Source organism: Mirounga leonina, unplaced genomic scaffold (assembly GCF_011800145.1).
Source record: "Mirounga leonina isolate KUSES-001 unplaced genomic scaffold, KU_Mleo_1.0 Mir_125, whole genome shotgun sequence".
Lineage (NCBI taxonomy): Eukaryota > Metazoa > Chordata > Mammalia > Carnivora > Phocidae > Mirounga > Mirounga leonina.
In genome coordinates this window covers 24,002,805-24,020,931 of record NW_023270305.1, presented here as the reverse complement: position 1 = coordinate 24,020,931, position 18,127 = coordinate 24,002,805, and the positions used below count along the sequence as shown (strand labels likewise).

The 18,127-nt window shown below is 44.1% G+C and overlaps 1 protein-coding gene across 1 annotated transcript in view; it reads right to left on the bottom strand.

The window, feature by feature from the left end:
* Positions 1–921: 921 nt before the first annotated feature.
* Positions 922–18,127, bottom strand: part of ARHGEF33 (Rho guanine nucleotide exchange factor 33) — a 77,969-nt gene continuing 60,763 nt past the window's right edge. The window contains exons 15-18 of the mRNA XM_035000965.1: positions 17,202–17,366; positions 13,958–14,762; positions 9,525–9,664; positions 922–2,520 (exon numbers count right to left, since the gene is read on the bottom strand). Of these exons, the coding sequence (XP_034856856.1) occupies positions 2,391–2,520; positions 9,525–9,664; positions 13,958–14,762; positions 17,202–17,366 (1,240 nt within the window). The 3' untranslated portion in view covers positions 922–2,390. The remainder of the gene's footprint in view (positions 2,521–9,524; positions 9,665–13,957; positions 14,763–17,201; positions 17,367–18,127) is intronic.

The following is an 18,127-nucleotide window of genomic DNA, read 5'->3' as shown; positions in this document are numbered from 1 at the left end:
ATGAGTAGAAATTATTCTCTGTGGCCCACTGTGTCCTATTCAAGAGGTGGAAAGGAATTTAAAAAACACGTCCTAGTTCGTCATCGTGCCTGCCCTTGAAGGGACTTACATTCTTCTTGGGAAGACGGGACAAAATGTATCAAAGGATAGACAAGTTACAGAACCAAAGATCACTTAAGATGAGGGACTTAAACTGGACCTCGAAGACTGGCAGAGAGGAAGAAGGCTGGGGAAAGGCGTGAGGCAAGGTGCATGGCTTGCAAGCAAGCAATACAAGCCCAGCCTCGCTGAGGCACCTAGTCCAGCAGGCCTGCCCAGTGGGAGACGGCAGGCAGCCAGCCAGAAGCCTGGGAGCCATCCTGGGGAGACAGACAGCCCTGGACGTCAAGTCAAAGAGCTCAGAATTTGACAAGTAAGAACATTCAAAGAGTTTCACACAGTGCAGTCTTTGGGGATGTTAATCTGTTAGAGATGGAGATGTGTAGGATTGATGGGAACAGACGGTACTTGGGGGCAGTCAGAAAGCTACCAGAAAAACCCAGATCCCGGGTGGTGGAGACCCAGAGAGTAGCAGCACTAATTATTACTAGTTTTATAGGCTAGTTTCATAAAATCTAACAAAACTGAGTTGTGCTACAGATGTAACATCAAGATTTTTTAAAGGATGGTATCAAAATGAAAATTTGGGAGGTGTGTGATTGTTTTGAAACCTTCCCAGTAATCGATCATTTTTATGATCAACATTATGAAAGGGAAAGAAACGTTATTGTTTTTACATTTTACTTAAAAGACTGTGACTTGTACTTCACTTTCCATGTCCAGTCAGTTCTGCATTGTGCTTTCAGGCCCTGCCCCCAAACCGTCTTCAGCCTACTGATAGAGAGAAATCTGACTTCAAAAGTGTTCAGGAATGTCAGGAAAATGAAAAGCTTGGCTTACACTTAAATACTGGAAACTCCCCAAACTTGGCAGTGATCTTTTAAGTGTTCCAGATCACCTATTGTTCAAAATGCTAATGGATGAGTTCCTAATTAATCATCAGACAAGTAGAAGAAAACCTGTTTAACACTCAGAAGTAGAACTTCCCGGATTCTATCAAATAGCACATTCCTAGAGGAACAGCCTCTAAAGAAGTTGGTCTGAGTACCAAGATTTTGAATGAGCAGTAACCAAATGCCTCTAATTTATTACAGATGACTGCCTGGGAAGAGAGACAAATTGTTTAAACACATTTTTTTCCTATTATTCTTGCGTTTGGGGCATGTCAAGGATGTGGACCATCTTGGACACGTCCATGTGGAAACAGCATATTCTATCACCCCATAGCCAGGCAAGCCTCACTGCAGCGATTCCTCTGTCTGAGCTGGAAGAACTCTGGTTTTTTTACATCTTACTTCTTGAAAACACAGTAAGGATTGCCGGCCCTAAGTGTTCATTCTGACCTGGTGTTTTGTAGCAACCCCTGTGTGTGAGCTCCTAAAGCACTGATGTTATTGCACCTTCTTTCCAGACTGAAGAAAATCTTTTTAAAAAGAGGATATAGCTAAATAAGTGCCTTTTCCCCCCAGTCCATCTGTTCATGAGTGTATGTGACATTCAGGATCACTAGTGGATCTTTGAATCCTAAATACTCAGTAACACATAGACTCTAGGCTGTTCTCATCTGCAGCACAACCCACATGAGGGAAAATGTTTCTTTGGCCTCCCAGTTTCAAGAGAAATCATTGTCCCCTGTACTGATTTTCATAACCACAGAACAAGAGAAATACTACTCTCAGGGTTCCCTTCCTGTTTGGAGATCAATGTATCTATAAGCTTTGAACCTTCTATATCACGGTTAAAGCACAAATTCTCCACAACTCAGATGGGCAACATGTAAAATACAACTCTGTTAATTGATCCTTTGCCTTAAGGGATGTTAGGTATTGCCTTAGGGTTTTTGGAAGACATATGGCAAGACAGAACTGGCCCCTAACATCGTGTGTATTAGCCTAAGAACACTGGGATGAATTCATAAGGTCAGTGCCTAGGAAGCATAAAACTCACATCCATGTTACATGCTCTATATTATATTAGGGGGAATGACTTCAAGTTGGAAGTTTTTGTTCTTACAAACATTTATTTTCTTCCAAATTTACTGTGTTTCTGTAATGCTGTGAAAAGTCTTCACTTCCCTTTTCCCAAGTGTTGAGGTTCAAAAAGCCAGCTCTCAACTATAGACTAATCTTGATCTCTTCAATGTCTTGTATGTTGACTTAGTTTCATATGTAAGTATTTATATTAGTTTTCCTCAGGGATTTATACATCAATATATATATATATTCCTACACAGATATATACAAGCTTTTTATCCTCATCTTACCACTTGACAATACAACTTTAAGTATGTTTTACACAGCTGTTCCTTGGTCAAGGTCATTTGCAAGAGCAAGTCGGTTTCTGAAGAAATCTTGTTTGGTGGGTGAAGGATCCATTGAGGGATTCTCATTAGTTTTTTCCCTGTATTCTGATCCACTGGACCTAAAATCTCAGCACACAGATAAAGTACAGGTTGATTTGGTTTTAATTGTTTTCAGATATTTTATCCAAATTGTTTTGCATTTGTAAAACAGTTGCCTCTTAGATCTGGAATAATTTTTACTTCCCTTCAATTTCATGACTCAGGACACGTGTAACTAAAATTTGCAACGAACATAAAGAGAATATCTTTCTAATGCTTTATGGAGACAATTGTGACAACTGTGTATGTTAGTGTAAGATACTGTGTATAACGTTGTAAAAGGGAAATAAAAGCTCAGAAAATTTAGGAAATCCTATTTTTGATTCAACCAAGTAACTACTCCACAAATTACCAAGGCCCTTAAATTAAAATGGATGGAATTCATTGTTCTCAACCAAGGTTATCTATCAAGGGCCATTACTGAATTTGGGCATTACATTACAAACTCTTGCTTTTGCTTGTTTTCATTTTTAAATGAAAGATTTATTGAAGCCAACCACACATATATGCTACATTTGATAGAATGCAGAAATTAGTACAGTAGTCAGATTGAGGAGATTCTATAATCTCAACCACCACAAAGGAGACCAAGCCCAATCAATAGTCAACAACTCAAATCAGTCCAATTGAGTCCCCAGTCGAGGGTGCATTCTTCCTTTATCTTGGTTAAGCCAGTTGGGTAATCCATTCCAGCTCTGCACCTTCTCCAGTTTGTTCATGTCAGAAGTCCCTGGAGGGAGGAGGCTTTCTGGAAATAACCTCTGATAAGCTAGGCTGGGGCCCTTTGGCTAACTTAAACTCCGAGCTAGAATGGGTAGAACTAGCCCACTGACTAAGAACCAATATCAAAAGACCTCATGCAGGATGTATGGAAGTGATATTAGACATGAAGTTCTTTATCCAAAGCTCCTATACAACTGAACAAGTTCTCCATATGCTGAGGCAGAATCAGGCATCCTTCCACTATCCACAAAAGAAGGATAAGTTCTTTTACTGTCTTTCGTATGCTACGAGTCCTCACAGTCGTTGTTAGATAAGTTAATTGTGACTCTATAATTTACTGAACTAATTGGGCAGAATTCAAACATCCCTCTACATTATTCAAGGAAAGAAGTTGGATCCACACAAAGACTAAAATCTTGATGTCTGGACACCTAATGACTGACTGGATTTTTTTATTATTCACCCTGATACTTGGTACCACAGATGAAGCCAGAGCTGCCCACCATGTTTTCTACTTCCGGTCAGGAAGAAGCACTTTTCCACTACACCCCAGTGCACAGAAGGAAAACTCTTCTTTCTCTCAACACCAGTCCATCTGCGTACTCATCAGATAAGATTATATCTTATCTGGTAGGGTGAAAGTCCTATTCCTTTTCAGAAGCCCCCTTGGAACTCTCCCTTGAAACAGGCTCCACATGCCCCACCCTAAAACTCCACGCCTCTTCTCAACTCAGAGTTCCCACCTACCTACAGTTCAAATCATCCCTGATTAGTACAGTTATGCCCAAAATGTTAGGAAGATATATTTTTGACACTTTTATTCTTTCCCCATATCTTCTTCTATCCAGAAGGCTAGGAATGCCTATAGTTTTGGGGGTGGGAAATAAGAAGCAAGATTCGAATCTGGCTGGTGTTTCTTCTGAATGGTTCCCCCATATGGCGGTTTCTCATCAGAAAATCATTAGTCAAAACTTAAAATCTTTACCTCACATTTCCCCTCTTAGCTGCATCTGATCTCTCCAAAACCCAATATGTCATACTTTGATGGTTCCAACATGCAACTGTTTAGTGTTTACCTGGAAATGGGAAAGCTTTGATGTCACCACCAGCCCCAAGGACCACAGAAATCTTCACCAGTTGCGTTCCCATTTCTGAAACAAATGCCAAAATCGCCCTGTCTAGTTTTCAAAGTCCACAAACTCAGCTTAGTATTTTCTTTTTTTAACCGCTCTTCTCACAAACCACTTTCTCGGTGTCTCCAAGTATGTGAATTTCTCTGCATTTCTTGATATTAACTATTAATTAACTAATGACTAACTTGCTAATCCTTTTCAAAATCCAGCATTCTACTGTAGCCATGACTATAAGCTTATTTTTATCCTTTTAAAGATAATTTTAACCGACCTCTTTGCAATGCTTACATAGTATGTGGCCACTTGGACTCTTCCAAATGTGTGGCTATTAGGCTTGGAAGTAATGTGTACCTAAATTACTGGGAAATAACCTGCAGAATCTAGGAGAAGGGGCCAGTGTATTTACTTTTATTCCCTTCATCTATAAAACAGAAATGGCTTTTGAGCTCCTGGGGCCATTTTGGTCAACTGCAGGGCAGATCTGAGCAGACACTAGAGGGACAGGCAGGCTAATGCTTGCTGGATAAGCATACAGTGGCTGCCAGGACATTCTGACACATAGCCATCCAAGTGTTTGATGGAAAGAGAATAACCTGTTGCTACGTTTCCTTCCACTTAGTCCACAGAGACAAAGAAAATAACAAGCTGGGTAGATCATACAAGTATAGATCTGCTACAAATAAGCCTTGCAAGTTTATTTGGAGCTGGGGAAAGGAGGAAGGGGAGGAATCCAGTGCCGTGGAACCCTCTCACATAAGAAGGGCTGGTTTTCTGATTGGAAAGACTGTCTGCTATGAAAGCTTTAGGAGACCTGCACATGGAAAAGTAAGGGAGCAGGGGAACACCCATCCCGTCGCCCAAATCAGTCAGTCCTGGTAATCAACAGGGTGACAAATGAGCATTCATATACTGTATGTTTGTTGAGTGCTTACTATGTTCTAGGTACTAAACCTTCAGCTAGGTTACCCTTACCTTTGAACTGTAAGCTTCTAATGGGCTACAACTATGTCTTTTACTTCTTTTGTGCTAGACAGAACCTAGTACCCTAAAGACCCTAAGTTAAGGGTCTGACACTCGACACTAAGTTAAGTGATGGATTTCAAATGACCTATTAAGACACATTTGTAGTGAGGTTTAAGTCATCTAAAATGTTATGCCTTCAATCATCTCCTTTAATTTTGAAGTAATGTAGGGAAATGAGATGAGAGAGGAGCCCGGAGTGGGTAAGAAACGGGAGAAGGACTTGAGATAGGTTGTGAGGAGGTAAAGAAGAAGGTGGGGTAAATTATCAATTAGTTCTTTAGTAGTCCTGTTTTCTATTATGTGCTCTGTTCCATAGCCGAGGCTGAGCATATACAGAAACAGCTGATAAGACACCAAAGAAGAGGACTCATGGATGTTTGGTTACATGGGGCCCTGTAGAAGTATGCTGTGTGTGTGTGTGTGATTAAGAAAATAGAGAGATTTTGATGTGATTGGTGCAGGGAGGGTGATGATGTAGGAAGGAGACAGTCTAAGGTATATAAGTTATAAAATGTTAAAGAGGAAGAGAATGGGTGAGGAAGCAGAATTAATCAGTTGGAAGCCATATTTTTTTATTCCACTCCCCCAAATTTGAGGATAAAAAGAGCCTCTATACTCTCTACCCCTAAACTGTCTTACATAATCCTCTTCCTCCATGCCACACCCCAACCAAGAATACTTATTAAACTAAGTGCAAGATTTATATATAAAGATAAAGTAGTATTTGCCTCACACTTCAGAGTAGTCTAGATGTAAGTCTTGAACAGCCTCCATATTCAGCCTTCCAGAATGGGACAGTTTGCCTTACTCCCTACTCAAAGGCAGAGAGATAAGGATTCAGTCCAGCATCAGCCTATCACATTAGATCTGTTCCTGGCTTCTAAGGATCTTCGTTTAGAATTTTTAAAGTCACTTAACATTTTCAAGCTTTAGATATGTAGTCTTTATTCTGATCAGTTCTGGGCAGCTTTCAGGGACATGTGACCTGGTATCTACCCAGGACAAATGTGCCTGAGACAGAAATAATCAGAGCATCATCCTTTTCCCCAAATATCTTGGGCATTTGGGGGGATTTTTTTTTTTTTGATGATGTCAACTTGATCTCCCTTTTGAATCCTTGTGGGTCTGAGCATTCGGCCCTCCCAGCCTCAGAGGGAGGAGAACCCTTTCTCAGGTTTTCTGTTGCATCTGGCTCCATGCCTAGCTTCATCCTGAAGCAGCACTCTGGGTGTGTGGGGCCACCAGCCAAACAAGCCCCTATGGATACAAAAAGGGTGTCAGTGTAGACAGGAATGAGCCTCCAGAGGGCTGGGGGGGAGGCAGGCAGTGAGCCCCAAATGTGACACAGGTGGTTTTTCTGGCACGAGTCCATTTTGGACCTCTGAGGCCAGGTTGTGGCATGGTTCCAGTACCCAGGATTAACCACTTCTTAAAGTCACAGGGCTTGCTGCCAGCCTGACTCTCGACACATGGGAGGAGAATGAGCTAAATGTCTCTTTCCGGTTCCTCCCTGGATCTGTCCACATGCCTGACTTCAGAGTGCAAGTTCCTTTGTAACAGCTGGGACTATGTCATTCACGATTCCTATACAAGTGTCCCACACAGCACGTGCAAAGAAGAAGGAAGGCTTCACTACTGAGAAGAATGGTGCGTTCTCAACTGAGTTAAGAGCCGCTGACCTTTCTGTGCTTCTCTGGGACCTTCTTGCCCTTCCTCTCTATCATAGCATAATGGAGCAAATGTCCCACGGTTCTTGTATGAGAACACTCAGGAGAAGCTACTCAGGCTGCTTCTTTATCCTGCGCAGAGTCCCAAAGCGCCCACCGCAGCTCCCTGACCCAAGGCGATACGCAAGTATCACCTGGTGGTGCTCACGATCCTACCCCAGATGTTCAAAGCCAGGAAAGCCTGCCAGAGGGAGCAGCTCTGTGGTACCCCCTTTACTTCCATTCATATACCACTTCAGATTTTAAATACAAAGGCAGCAGCAGGGTAGGTGGCAGCATTGTGATTGATGCTGGAGAGACTGATCTATGAGAAAGGATAAGAGGACTAAGGAGACCCATTTAACCCTCTAAGAAGGATCTCCAAAAGGTGCAAGAAGACTGAAAGCAATTAACCAACATGAATTTAGAGAGTCCACAGCTAGTCCTCAGCATTGTGCCAAGGGCTGGGGGCGGGGGGTGGCGGTGGTGGGAGGGCTACAGAAAGATAAAATCAGGTCTTCCACATGGTGAGTCTTTAAAATTATAGGTCCCAACGCCATATTAATTTCTTGTTCCAGGTGTTAAAAAGATGTGATTACTCAGATTGATCTAAAACAAAGCCAAAGTACAGATAAAGCAAATCTCAGCACTAGAAAGGACTCAAGTGCTTATCTTGGGCAATTTCCCATTCAGTGCAGGAATCCCTTCCATTAGCATCCCTGACCAGGGTCATCTAGCTTCTACTCAGGAGAACCCACTCCCTCATGAGGCAGCCAGCTCCAGTTCCAGTACCTGCATTTTTAGAAAGTTCTTCCTCTTACCCACCACTCCTAGTTCCGCCCCCTTGATACAGGGAGGCCAAGTCTACTCCCTCCACCTCAAGTAACTGGCAGAGCATTTTCTTACATCGCTCTGAAAAATGGGAATTTGTAAAGGAACCAGCGGTGAATCCATGGCTCACTGTTTTCCGACAGACCCACTCATTATAAATGGCAGTGGGCAAAAAGTGGCTCTTTGTCTGGGAATACTGTGGTCTAAAAAAAAGATAGGCTGAAGCAGTGCCTATCTTAGGAGTCCTTTAGAAGGATTCAGGAGCCTAAATCCAAGAAAAATCTAATCTATGAACATAAAGAGAGGGATAGGAGTCTTAACTCCTCACCCCCTGCATAAAGGGATCTAGCAACAGACATGTGTCCCTTAGCAAAACTGAAAGAGGACTTTGTGGAGTAGTGCTGTGTCTAACTGCAATACTCTTGCTCTCTTCCTCTTCCTCATTCTTCCAGTAACAACAGGCAGGGACCCACACTCACAGATCCTCTAATCTCAGTACCACCCTCCCCATGGGAGAAAAATTAGACAAACCTTCCAAAAAAGTCCTCACTCCAGGCCTGCCCCCTTCCATCGAGACCATTATCTAAATCAGCTAGTAACTTCTACCCTCAAGGAGAAAGTGATGTCCCTCAATTTCCTCACTTATCAGCAACTCTCCAAAGGCAGTTAGAGTGTCTTTAACTTTTCCATCCACTAACTGTTTAAAACTGACTGCAAGAACCTCCTCTCCCAAGAGAAACTAAGTAGCAGGGAAAATCTCTCTAAGGGAGGGGGAGGTGGGGTGTGAGGACCAGTGGAAATAAGAGACAGTAGTCTCCCAGGCAGGCAAAGGCTAGACTGGAGAATCTCTCTCAGGTCAAATGCTAAATGCTTAAATCTCTCTTCCCTACATTTCATGCTGGGGTCTGGCCACCATCTCCCAGTCTGTAAGACAGTGCTGATAAGTGCTGGCCAAAATGCCTAGTAGGTGATTTCCTACAACAAGGACTTAGAGTCTTAGAAGGACCACAGAAGGGAAATGTCTTGTTTTGGCCTCCTATGGAGTACAGAAACTCCATTAAAGTGATTTTTTTAACTAGGGCCCAAGTCAAATCCATTCCATCATTTCTGCTAAGGAAAACACTAGCAAAAGTCCCAATAAACATGTACTATAAACATATAGTTATCCAGGGTAACTATAGACTCCTACAGGCAGAAACGCTGAGATGCCTTGGAAAACTTTCCACAGGTGGGGAGATTTGGATGGAGCATCCATTACACCCAACTCCAACAGTGGACCCCAGGCCTCCCCGTCTAAAAGGATTTGATTGTCACCAGCTCATTACCCTGGGGACCTCCTCAGCTTACTCTTCTCAGACACATGACTTTGGGAACAAGGAAGTGGAGCTAAAAGAGGCAGAGACAGGGCTGAGTTTGCTTTTACTCTAGGAGATTACAGTGAGAACTCTTCACCTGATGGGATTCGGGATTCGTGGCTACTGGCTGCAGGCACTGAGCTTGAAGCTGTTGTGTGAAACCAGGCTACTTAAACCTTATTACTGTTAAAACCTCCAGACTTAGCCCAAAGGGAAATGAATTACAATGCTGTCTTGTCTAAGGGCTACTCACTTCTTTTTAAAGAGCTTGCGGAAGGAGCTGCGAAAGCCCCCTTTCTGGTCTTGCCTGGGGTTTTGATCGCTGAAAGATGTTTGTTCGCTTTCTCTTTCTTCCTTTGGACAGAATCTGGTGGTGTCTTCTAAATGCATCTCCTGAAAATACAAAAGAGGGATGTTTATTTACTCTTTCCAAAGTTAACCTTATCCTGACTGGGACAATTTTTTTTTAACTTTGTCACTTTCCTCTCCCACCCCACAGACTAACGGTGAGCACCCTATTCCAACTAAAGCAAACCTAGGCTAATTAAGAAATGAGAAGTTGAAAAGAGGATAATCTGCTAAGTGCAGAAGTATTTTGTATGTATCAAGGCAAACAGTCTTAGAGTAGGTTTATGGTATAAAAATAATTAAAGATCAGGACATAAGGGGAGTTAGCGAGTATCTAAAGGCCATGGAGACTAACTTCTTATTCTGGCACCAATCCTGTCTTGCTGGAAAACAAGTAGGGGGCCCCTCTCGTCTCTGGGAATGTTTCTCTTTCTACAAAATAAGGCAGTTCCTTCATTGTAATGCTAGTTTTAAACTCATGTTCCTAACTCTCCATTTTAGACATAAACAAGGGAAGGAGGTTTTGCGGGGTCAGATCTGTTTAGAAGTAGATGCCAACTGTGTCTATATGGGCACGTACGTGCATGTGTCTATGTGTACCCGCCACACACTTCCAACCTGCAAATACAACTTCAATATAGTTTTTGGCATTCTTAATTCGTGGTATGTGCAGTGTAAGGTAAAAATTAATAAAAAATAAGGCTCTATCTTCTGTGAACTTTCTAGTTTCTAAGTGTGAGATGTGCTAAATAAAATAGATATGCACTTATATTTATGTCCATATAAACGAAATATTTACTGTGAGGTAACTGAGACTTAAAAGCAACCTAAAATAATTTAGTTGCTTCATTTTGAACCTAAGAAGAGAACCCAAGGAGTCAAAGCAAAAACCACCCTGAAACTTTCATGAATTGGATGGGTGACTGCTTGCTGACAGTGAAGTGAGGCGTGGGGAAGATTTTTTTTTTTTTTTTTTCAGGAAACATGGGTTTGACTTTGAGAATTTAACCTGGGGTTACAGTAGCAGATCTAGAGGTCCTCTAAGACGCTACTAAGATTCATTATTAAACTATGGAGAGCACATCTTGATGGCTTAGTGTGGGGTTTCTCAAAGTGTGGTCCTGGGGCAACAGGATCAACTGGGGCTTTTATTTAAAATGTACAGCCCTGAGCCCCAACCCGACTTTCAGAATCAGAAACTCTGGAGTTAGGTCTAGGTAATCCTTATGCACACTTTAATTTTAAAAACCAGTGGTTTAAGGTATGGTCCTGCCCACCTGCACTTAATGTTTATATGCATCGCCTGGGAATCTTGCTAAAATGCAGACTCTGATTCAGTAGGTCTGGGGTGGGGCCCAAATTCTGCAATTACAATAAGCTCCCAGGTTAATGAATGCATTTACCACTAGTCTAAGGACCACATTTTGAAAACTGGGCTTTTAGGGACTGTTTAGGAACTAAATATATTAAGTTTAAGGAAAATCTCTCTGTGCAATCATGATCTTGATAATATCTTGCATTTGTATAGCATTCCATACTTTACGAAGCATATGCACATACTTTATCTTATTTGGCCTGATGCCCACAACAACACTGTGAATTAGGTAAGGTATATATTGTCTTAATTTTACAGATGAGAAAACTGGAGGTACAGAGATGCCAAGTGAATTGTCCAAAAGCACGCAGCTATTTGGCAGCAAAGCCAGGACTAGAACCCAGATCTCTTGACACCCGGGTAGGTGCTCTTTGCACCAAAGCATGCTGCCTTCTTTCCTGACTCTTAGAGACAGGGTTTAGCTGGCTCTGAGGGGCAGGGGTGGAAGATACACAGAGTATATTTAAGGAGATGAAATAGTAGGAGCTTTATACATCTCAATAGGAAAGAGCTGACACCTTTAAAGATAGGGCTTTTGAAGGGTTCATCTTTCGCAACCAAAACCCCATCTCACTCCCACCTCAACCACTCACATACAAACACGCACACATTACACATATATACACGTACAGATGCCTGCCCACATACACACATGCACACACATACCCACACACAGCCTCTGCCCACCTGGACTTTGCATTCCACCTTCTCTCTAGGATTCCCAACAAACCACACCTTCTGAATTTTTAGAAAGAAAAAGTTTTTGTCCAAAAACAGAAATAATAAGGTGAACTTTGTGTGAAAAATTCACATGCTTGAAAAATTTACCGATAACTGAAAGAGAAAAGGCCTCTTTTAACTGACCTCTATTTGACATCTCCTTAGTGTCACTTTCTGAACCGACTTGACTCATGTCTGACACTGTAGGGGATGAAACTTGCTGTCCAGGATGTCTGATTAACAGTACCTAATATACTGTTTATTGTTATCTGGTATGTCTGATAAATAGCCACAAATATTTTACTCATCGTTTGCTTCTCAGATATATTGTTATTTCTGATTGGTTTTTTTTCCTGTCAATTGTTGAACTCCCATTTTTTCACATATTAACTGGGGGAGAGGAAGACTTTTATGAACATGTGAAATAAAAGCATTCTTTGCAGCATAGACTATACTAGTTAGAAGGTTTTATATGTTAATCTCTGCCTACTTCAAGTCAATTTGAATTGGCATTATTATTTCCTACCTACTTCCCTTTTTAGTGAACTTTTTAACTTTGACACATGCCTAAGATTGATTTGCCTAAGAAATTTTGCCTAACAGAATTTTGTGAAGTTCAGAGTTGCAAATCAAAGCCAGAAAAAAAATCTCAGAACTCTGGGGAATCTCAGCAACTTTAGCAGAGCGTACGAAGGTCCCTCTTCAGGAACCAGTCAGACTTTGATTCCTGGAGTCTAGATGGCTAGCTACCAGCTCCAGGACTCTTCATGACCCAGCCCCTTTCTGTTCCTCTGGCCTGATGGCCACCAGTCCTACCTGGCACAGTATTCAAGAGGAAAAGCATCACCCTGCTGTTTTTTAAAGACTCATGAGCCTTTTTCATATTTCCCTGCCTCACTCTTCACCTAGGCAGCTTTTAAAATTGAATTCAGACATTCAATTTATCCAGGAGGCCCTGTCCACCATCACCCCCAGCAGCGTTTAGATACCCCTCCCATGTGTTCCCACAATTTATTATAATTCTGTGTTTCTGTGTTTCCTTCCTGCAACAAGCCAGTGGTCCTGGAGGGCAGAGACTTAGGTGCCATTCATTTCTGAACCCTCAGTCCTTAGCTCAGTGTCTGCTGAAAAATGAATGAATGAAAGGAGTCAGTGATCCTCAGTCTGTCCCCACTCGCTTGGAAATGGGAATAGGTGGATTATAGGGCCCTTATTCCTGGAAAAACCTCCTTTAGTCTAGGCAAAAGGTCTCCAGAGCTTGATACAAGTTAGTCCTAGACTATATCATTTTCAAGATGTACCAAAGCAGAGCTGCCCTGTAAACCGTAACCACTACTCTTAAAACGAAGTTAAACAGAAAGGATGGTGGCAGAGGTCAGAGCTATCCTGTTACTCTCTGCTTGATCAGAAATTGCGTTGTTCCAATCACATGCAGAGAAATTGTTTGCTCAGGAACTACTAGCCCTTTCCTGGATATGTACTTAAACACCCCTTTAAACGTCCCAAGGCTTGCAGAGAGCAAGGTTGGACATCAAAATACTAAACACTGATACGGACGCCAAAGAAGGTATTTGCGAGTCCACGCCTCCTTGACTATATTGTGTTGTCTCTGTCCCAGTGGAATCTGCAAAGCAACGTGACACCCTTTCCCAGTCACATTTGCCGCAGACTTTGCAGGGAGTCCACAGTGGGTCGGGGCAACCTGCCTCCTCCCTAGCTACAAGCAAGGCCAGTGCGGGTCAGGGAGAGGGGCAGGCCGGCACACGGCGGGGTTCTGTATTTTGAACACTTCCACGAGAAGGTGCGCCTGGCCAGGCAGAGGACGAAACAGGTCTGGGACTAGCGTGCAGGGTTCTGAATGTGAAGTGCAACTGTGAGGTGCCACGGCTTAAGCAGCAAGAGGGAGAACGCCCCTAACTCTCTGTACGGGGGAGGTGTGGGGCAGGGTGGTGACGGTGCAGACAGGTCTGGGAGTCCGTCTTCTCTGCTGGCTCCTTGCCGTCATACATACGCACGCAGGACACGCCCTCGTGCCCTGGCACTGCAGAGCGGGCGCTCCTGCTCGCCTCCGGGGCACCTGACCGACAAGCCTCCGACGGGGCTCTCCCTCGTTGCCTCCGCTCCCCCTCCGGCCAGCCCGATTTCCCCTCCACGCTAGGGGAGCCCAGGCTGCTCCCTGGAGATCTAGGCCCGGGGCTGCCGGCGCTGTGGGTTTGGGCGCGGTTTTACTTTACCCTCCTTACTTCCAAATAGGTCTGCTTTTCGCTTTGGGACCTCTGTTGGGGGAAGAAGGTCCTGGGCGCGCCGCGGGCGGCCGCAGCCGCGGCGGCGGCGGCCGGGCCGTGCGGCTGCGCGGCGCGCTCGGCCTTGAGCGGCGCGCGGCCGCCGCTGCTGCTGCGCGTGCTGTAGAGGCGCGGGGCCACGCCCTCGGCGGGCGGCGCGCGCGGGAACTCCTTGAGCGAGCGGCTCAGCGGCTTGGCCTTGCCGTGCGCCTGCGCCGCCGCCTCCAGCTTGTAGGCGCCGCTGCTGCCCGCCGGCGACGTGGCGCTCTTGGGCAGCGGCTGCAGCGGGTGCTCGGGCCGCTCGGCCTCCATGGCGAAGCTGACGGGCCGCAGGAAGCAGATGTCCAGGCTGGACTCGGAAGAGGCGGGCGAGCAGTTCTCGAAGAGGGCCGGGGCCTGGTACGGCTCCTCGTCGTAGGGCGCGGGCAGCGCGAAGATCTCGCCGCCGTACTCGAACTCCTCGTAGCCCGCGGGCACGAAGCCGCGGGGGTCGGGCAGGAGCTCGGCTGGGGTGCGCAGGGAGCGCTCCACGTTGCCCAGCGGCTCGGCGGGCGAGGGCTCGAAGTCCATCTCGGGGATGGCCTGCAAGGGCCCGGCGAGCGCCTTCACGTCCTGCTCGGCCGCACAGAACTGCGCCGGCGCCAGGAGGCTCTCGGGCCTCTCGTGCTTTCTGCCCTCCATCTCCCACTCACTGGGCTTCCCAGGCTGCATGCTCTCCATCAGGCTTTGCTGTTGTTGGCTTTTCTTAACTGGGGCCATCAAATGTCTTTAAAGGGGAAACAGAAAACAGAAGAGGTGTGCTTACGGCGGGTTAGTGCAGGCCTCTCCCCGCAGCTCGAGGCCGGGAGCAACACGCGCCTGCCAGCTACCGCTTAGGCGCAGAACTGCCAGTTCCTCTCCTCTCCGCCCCCCCGGCGCCTACGTGCGTCACCTACCAAGCTCCACAGGCTTCTCCAGCTAAGGGAGTCCCCATGAGCCCCGGTCGCCCACGTGGGAGGGTGAAAATGCCATCTGTAAAGCAGAGGACCGGAGTATCCGTCCGAGCAAGGAGGCTGTGCACAGAGATGGCAGGTCAGCCAAGGACGGTCATCACTCGGCACGTGGAAGCTCTGACCCGCCCACCGCGTGTCCAGAGCCCCAAGGTACCTCATTTTCTCTGCTCTCCTTTTTTTGCCCTAGCAGTATGGTACAAAATAATGGAAAGAACTCTTGTCTGACTTGCGGATCTTCACGCTTAAGAACAATTAAACTGCTGAACCTGGATGATGGTATATGGGGTTCACTGTACACTGTACACTTTACTTTTGTATATATTTGGAGTTTTCATAATAAAAAACTAAAAAATTTTATGGCTATAGAGCATGCTCTATGAAGTCGTCTCAGACTTTCGCCGACAAAAACAACCACCAAAATGAAAAGGCTGTCACTTTAAATAAGCCCAATTACATGTTTAATCATGAGTAATGAATAATTTACATAGGATATTAGGGTAGCATACACATCAGATTGGATGGGATTTGCCAGTTCTGGTGGAAGGTAATTGCCAGGCAGATGTGAGTGCATGACTACACACTGACCCGAACTTTTATTTATAGTTTATTAATTCTACCACAAAAATGCGTTAAAAGGGCAGATGTGTTAAAAAGAAAAAACAGATGCAAATACTGAGTATCTTTCTCTGGTGATCTTAAGATGAAATGAGGTCTCACACTCAAAGGTGAAAAGAAATGATAAAATGAAATACAGACCTAACTTGAATCATCTTTTCACTTGGAAAACAAATTTTTTATTGGCCATTTTCCCAACATAGAGTGCAATGGCAACCATCTTTTTGATCTGGCTATAATCTCTAGGGATTTCATTTTGGGGGGCTCTATTTGTTGCACTTCAAAGAAGATAGCTTTATTGTTGTTATAAAACCTGAAGTGACCCACAAAGTAAACACTCTCTTCCTGCCTATCTCTCACTCTCTACCCAGGAAAGGTATTTTTTCTGTATGGAGTTCTCCCCTACAGGATTTGTGGGATTTTCTCTATAGGAAGAAAATCTTCCTGGGCTCTATTTATAGAAAGGTTAATGTCTCATAGGTCCAAGATGATTATGGAATCTCTCTCTCCATATTTGTACTTCTGTCTTTCAGTGATACATGTTCAGTTTTAAGAGATGAAGGCAGAAAGAGGAAACAGTTTATTTTGCTTTACTGATCAGATACTCCTTACAATGATTGTAATTGGCATTTTAAAAATTGGAGTGATTAAAAATTGAAATAATCTCAGTTGCCTACCCATTACTTCATTGTAATTTTAGAAAAGTAGCTAAAACTTCTAATTTTCCTTAAAATAATAAAACCCAAAGTAGAGATTATAGTCTAAGGAATTACTTTTGTGAGAATTGTATTTGACAGAGGGTGGGTTTGGAATTTTGAGTTTTAGTTTCCCTTATCTTTCCAGAAATCCTGGTTGCAAAAGTAGCTAATTTGACTTTATCCTTATCCTTCAGAGGTAAAGAGTTCCAAATATATATAAATGGCCTAATCCTTAATGTAAAAATCATCAAGAAGTTTGATGAATAAGAATCCAGCTTAATGTGCTAGAGGGTTGTGTGCAGAGACTTTAAAAGGCTGTCAAATACATCCACTGCACAGAACAGCTTTAAGAGAAGCTGTCATAAGTGAAGAAAAGAACTTACAAAATCCCTTTCTAAAGAAGCTTCAAGGGGAATTGGGAAGGGCTAAACAGCATTCTTTTTGCATCACCTCAGGCCTATTTCTCTTCTCAGAGTCTTAACTTCCATTGACCCCTGACTGGGATTCTCTTTCCCTCTACTACACCTTTTGGAGAACTTAAGTGTGTTCCCACCCTTCTGAGGAGCTATAAGATGCCTTCCTGTCTTCTTGTGCCCTTTCTTCTACTCAATCATTGTCTAAACCCAAAGAAACTTATGCTGTAGGTAGAGGGTAGTTATGTGTGATAAAATTGTTAGGAGTAGCCTTCAGCCTCTAGGCCTGCCCCTTTACATTAGCCTTCCTCTGGGATCTAACCATTGGGTCAGCTGCTTGCCTGCTGTATATAGGACTGATGGAGCAAGAGGGAGGGAAGAGTCCTGTAGGTCATACTCCTGTTCCAGGCTGTCCTGCTACCCCATGCAGATGACTTGGCACCCAAGGGCACTGCCATATAACCTTTCCATAGCAACAAGTGCTTACGTGACAGCAGGGCCAGAACTGGGAGCAGAAGGGTAGGGTTGCAGTATCTCTTCTGAGTGGATCCCACTGTCACGGACAGCCTCGGGGCCTGCAGTAGGGGAAGCATCTTGTCCAGTATTTGCACACTGGGAAGCCAGCCCTTTGTACAGCTTTGCCATGGATGACCTATGAGAATGGAAGTAATAATTTTCAGGGTGTATAGTGGGAAATTGGCTCTGAACACAGATTATGCCAAGAAAGATAAGGAGACAATATTTCTCAGCTGAAGCTCAGCTGTGAAGTTCTCTCTCCCTTTCTCCCTCCATGGTCCTCTATAAACCAGGTTGTTTACATAGATGCTGGGCAAGAATAGGGATGCTGATTAATTTCCTGAGTTAAGTTTGAGGGAAAAGGGTGGTATAGGAAGATGTCCTCCATTAGAGGAGCACTAGCTTGGGAGATGGCATCTTTTTCTCGTCTCAAACATCCACAGAAATGATTGTTTTCTTCATTGGGCTGGGATGAGGTTGAAGGAAATCCAGGTCATTAGGAAATTCTGTTATGGGTTGTTTCTGTTCCTTCTCAAGCCCAGATTCTCCCTAGTCAGCTCTTATTGTTTCTTTTTAGTGTGAAATTTGTTCAACCATCACCCTTATTTGTTTTGTTTTTATCCATAGCACTTACACCATCTATTTATTAACTGGCTGTCCAGCTCTAGAAAGTAAGCTCCACGTGGCAAAGATTTTTGGTTGTTTTGTTCATTGCAGTATACTCAGTACATAGATACATAGTAAGTGCTCAATAAATACTGTTGAGTTCATGAAAGAAACCACATTCTGGCCTTTAAACTGCACTTTTTTGACCTGGCAAGCTTAGGGAAACAACTATTTTCAAGGTGGTTAATAACACAAGGAAGGGGGCCTGCATAGGGATTAGAGTAAAACTGT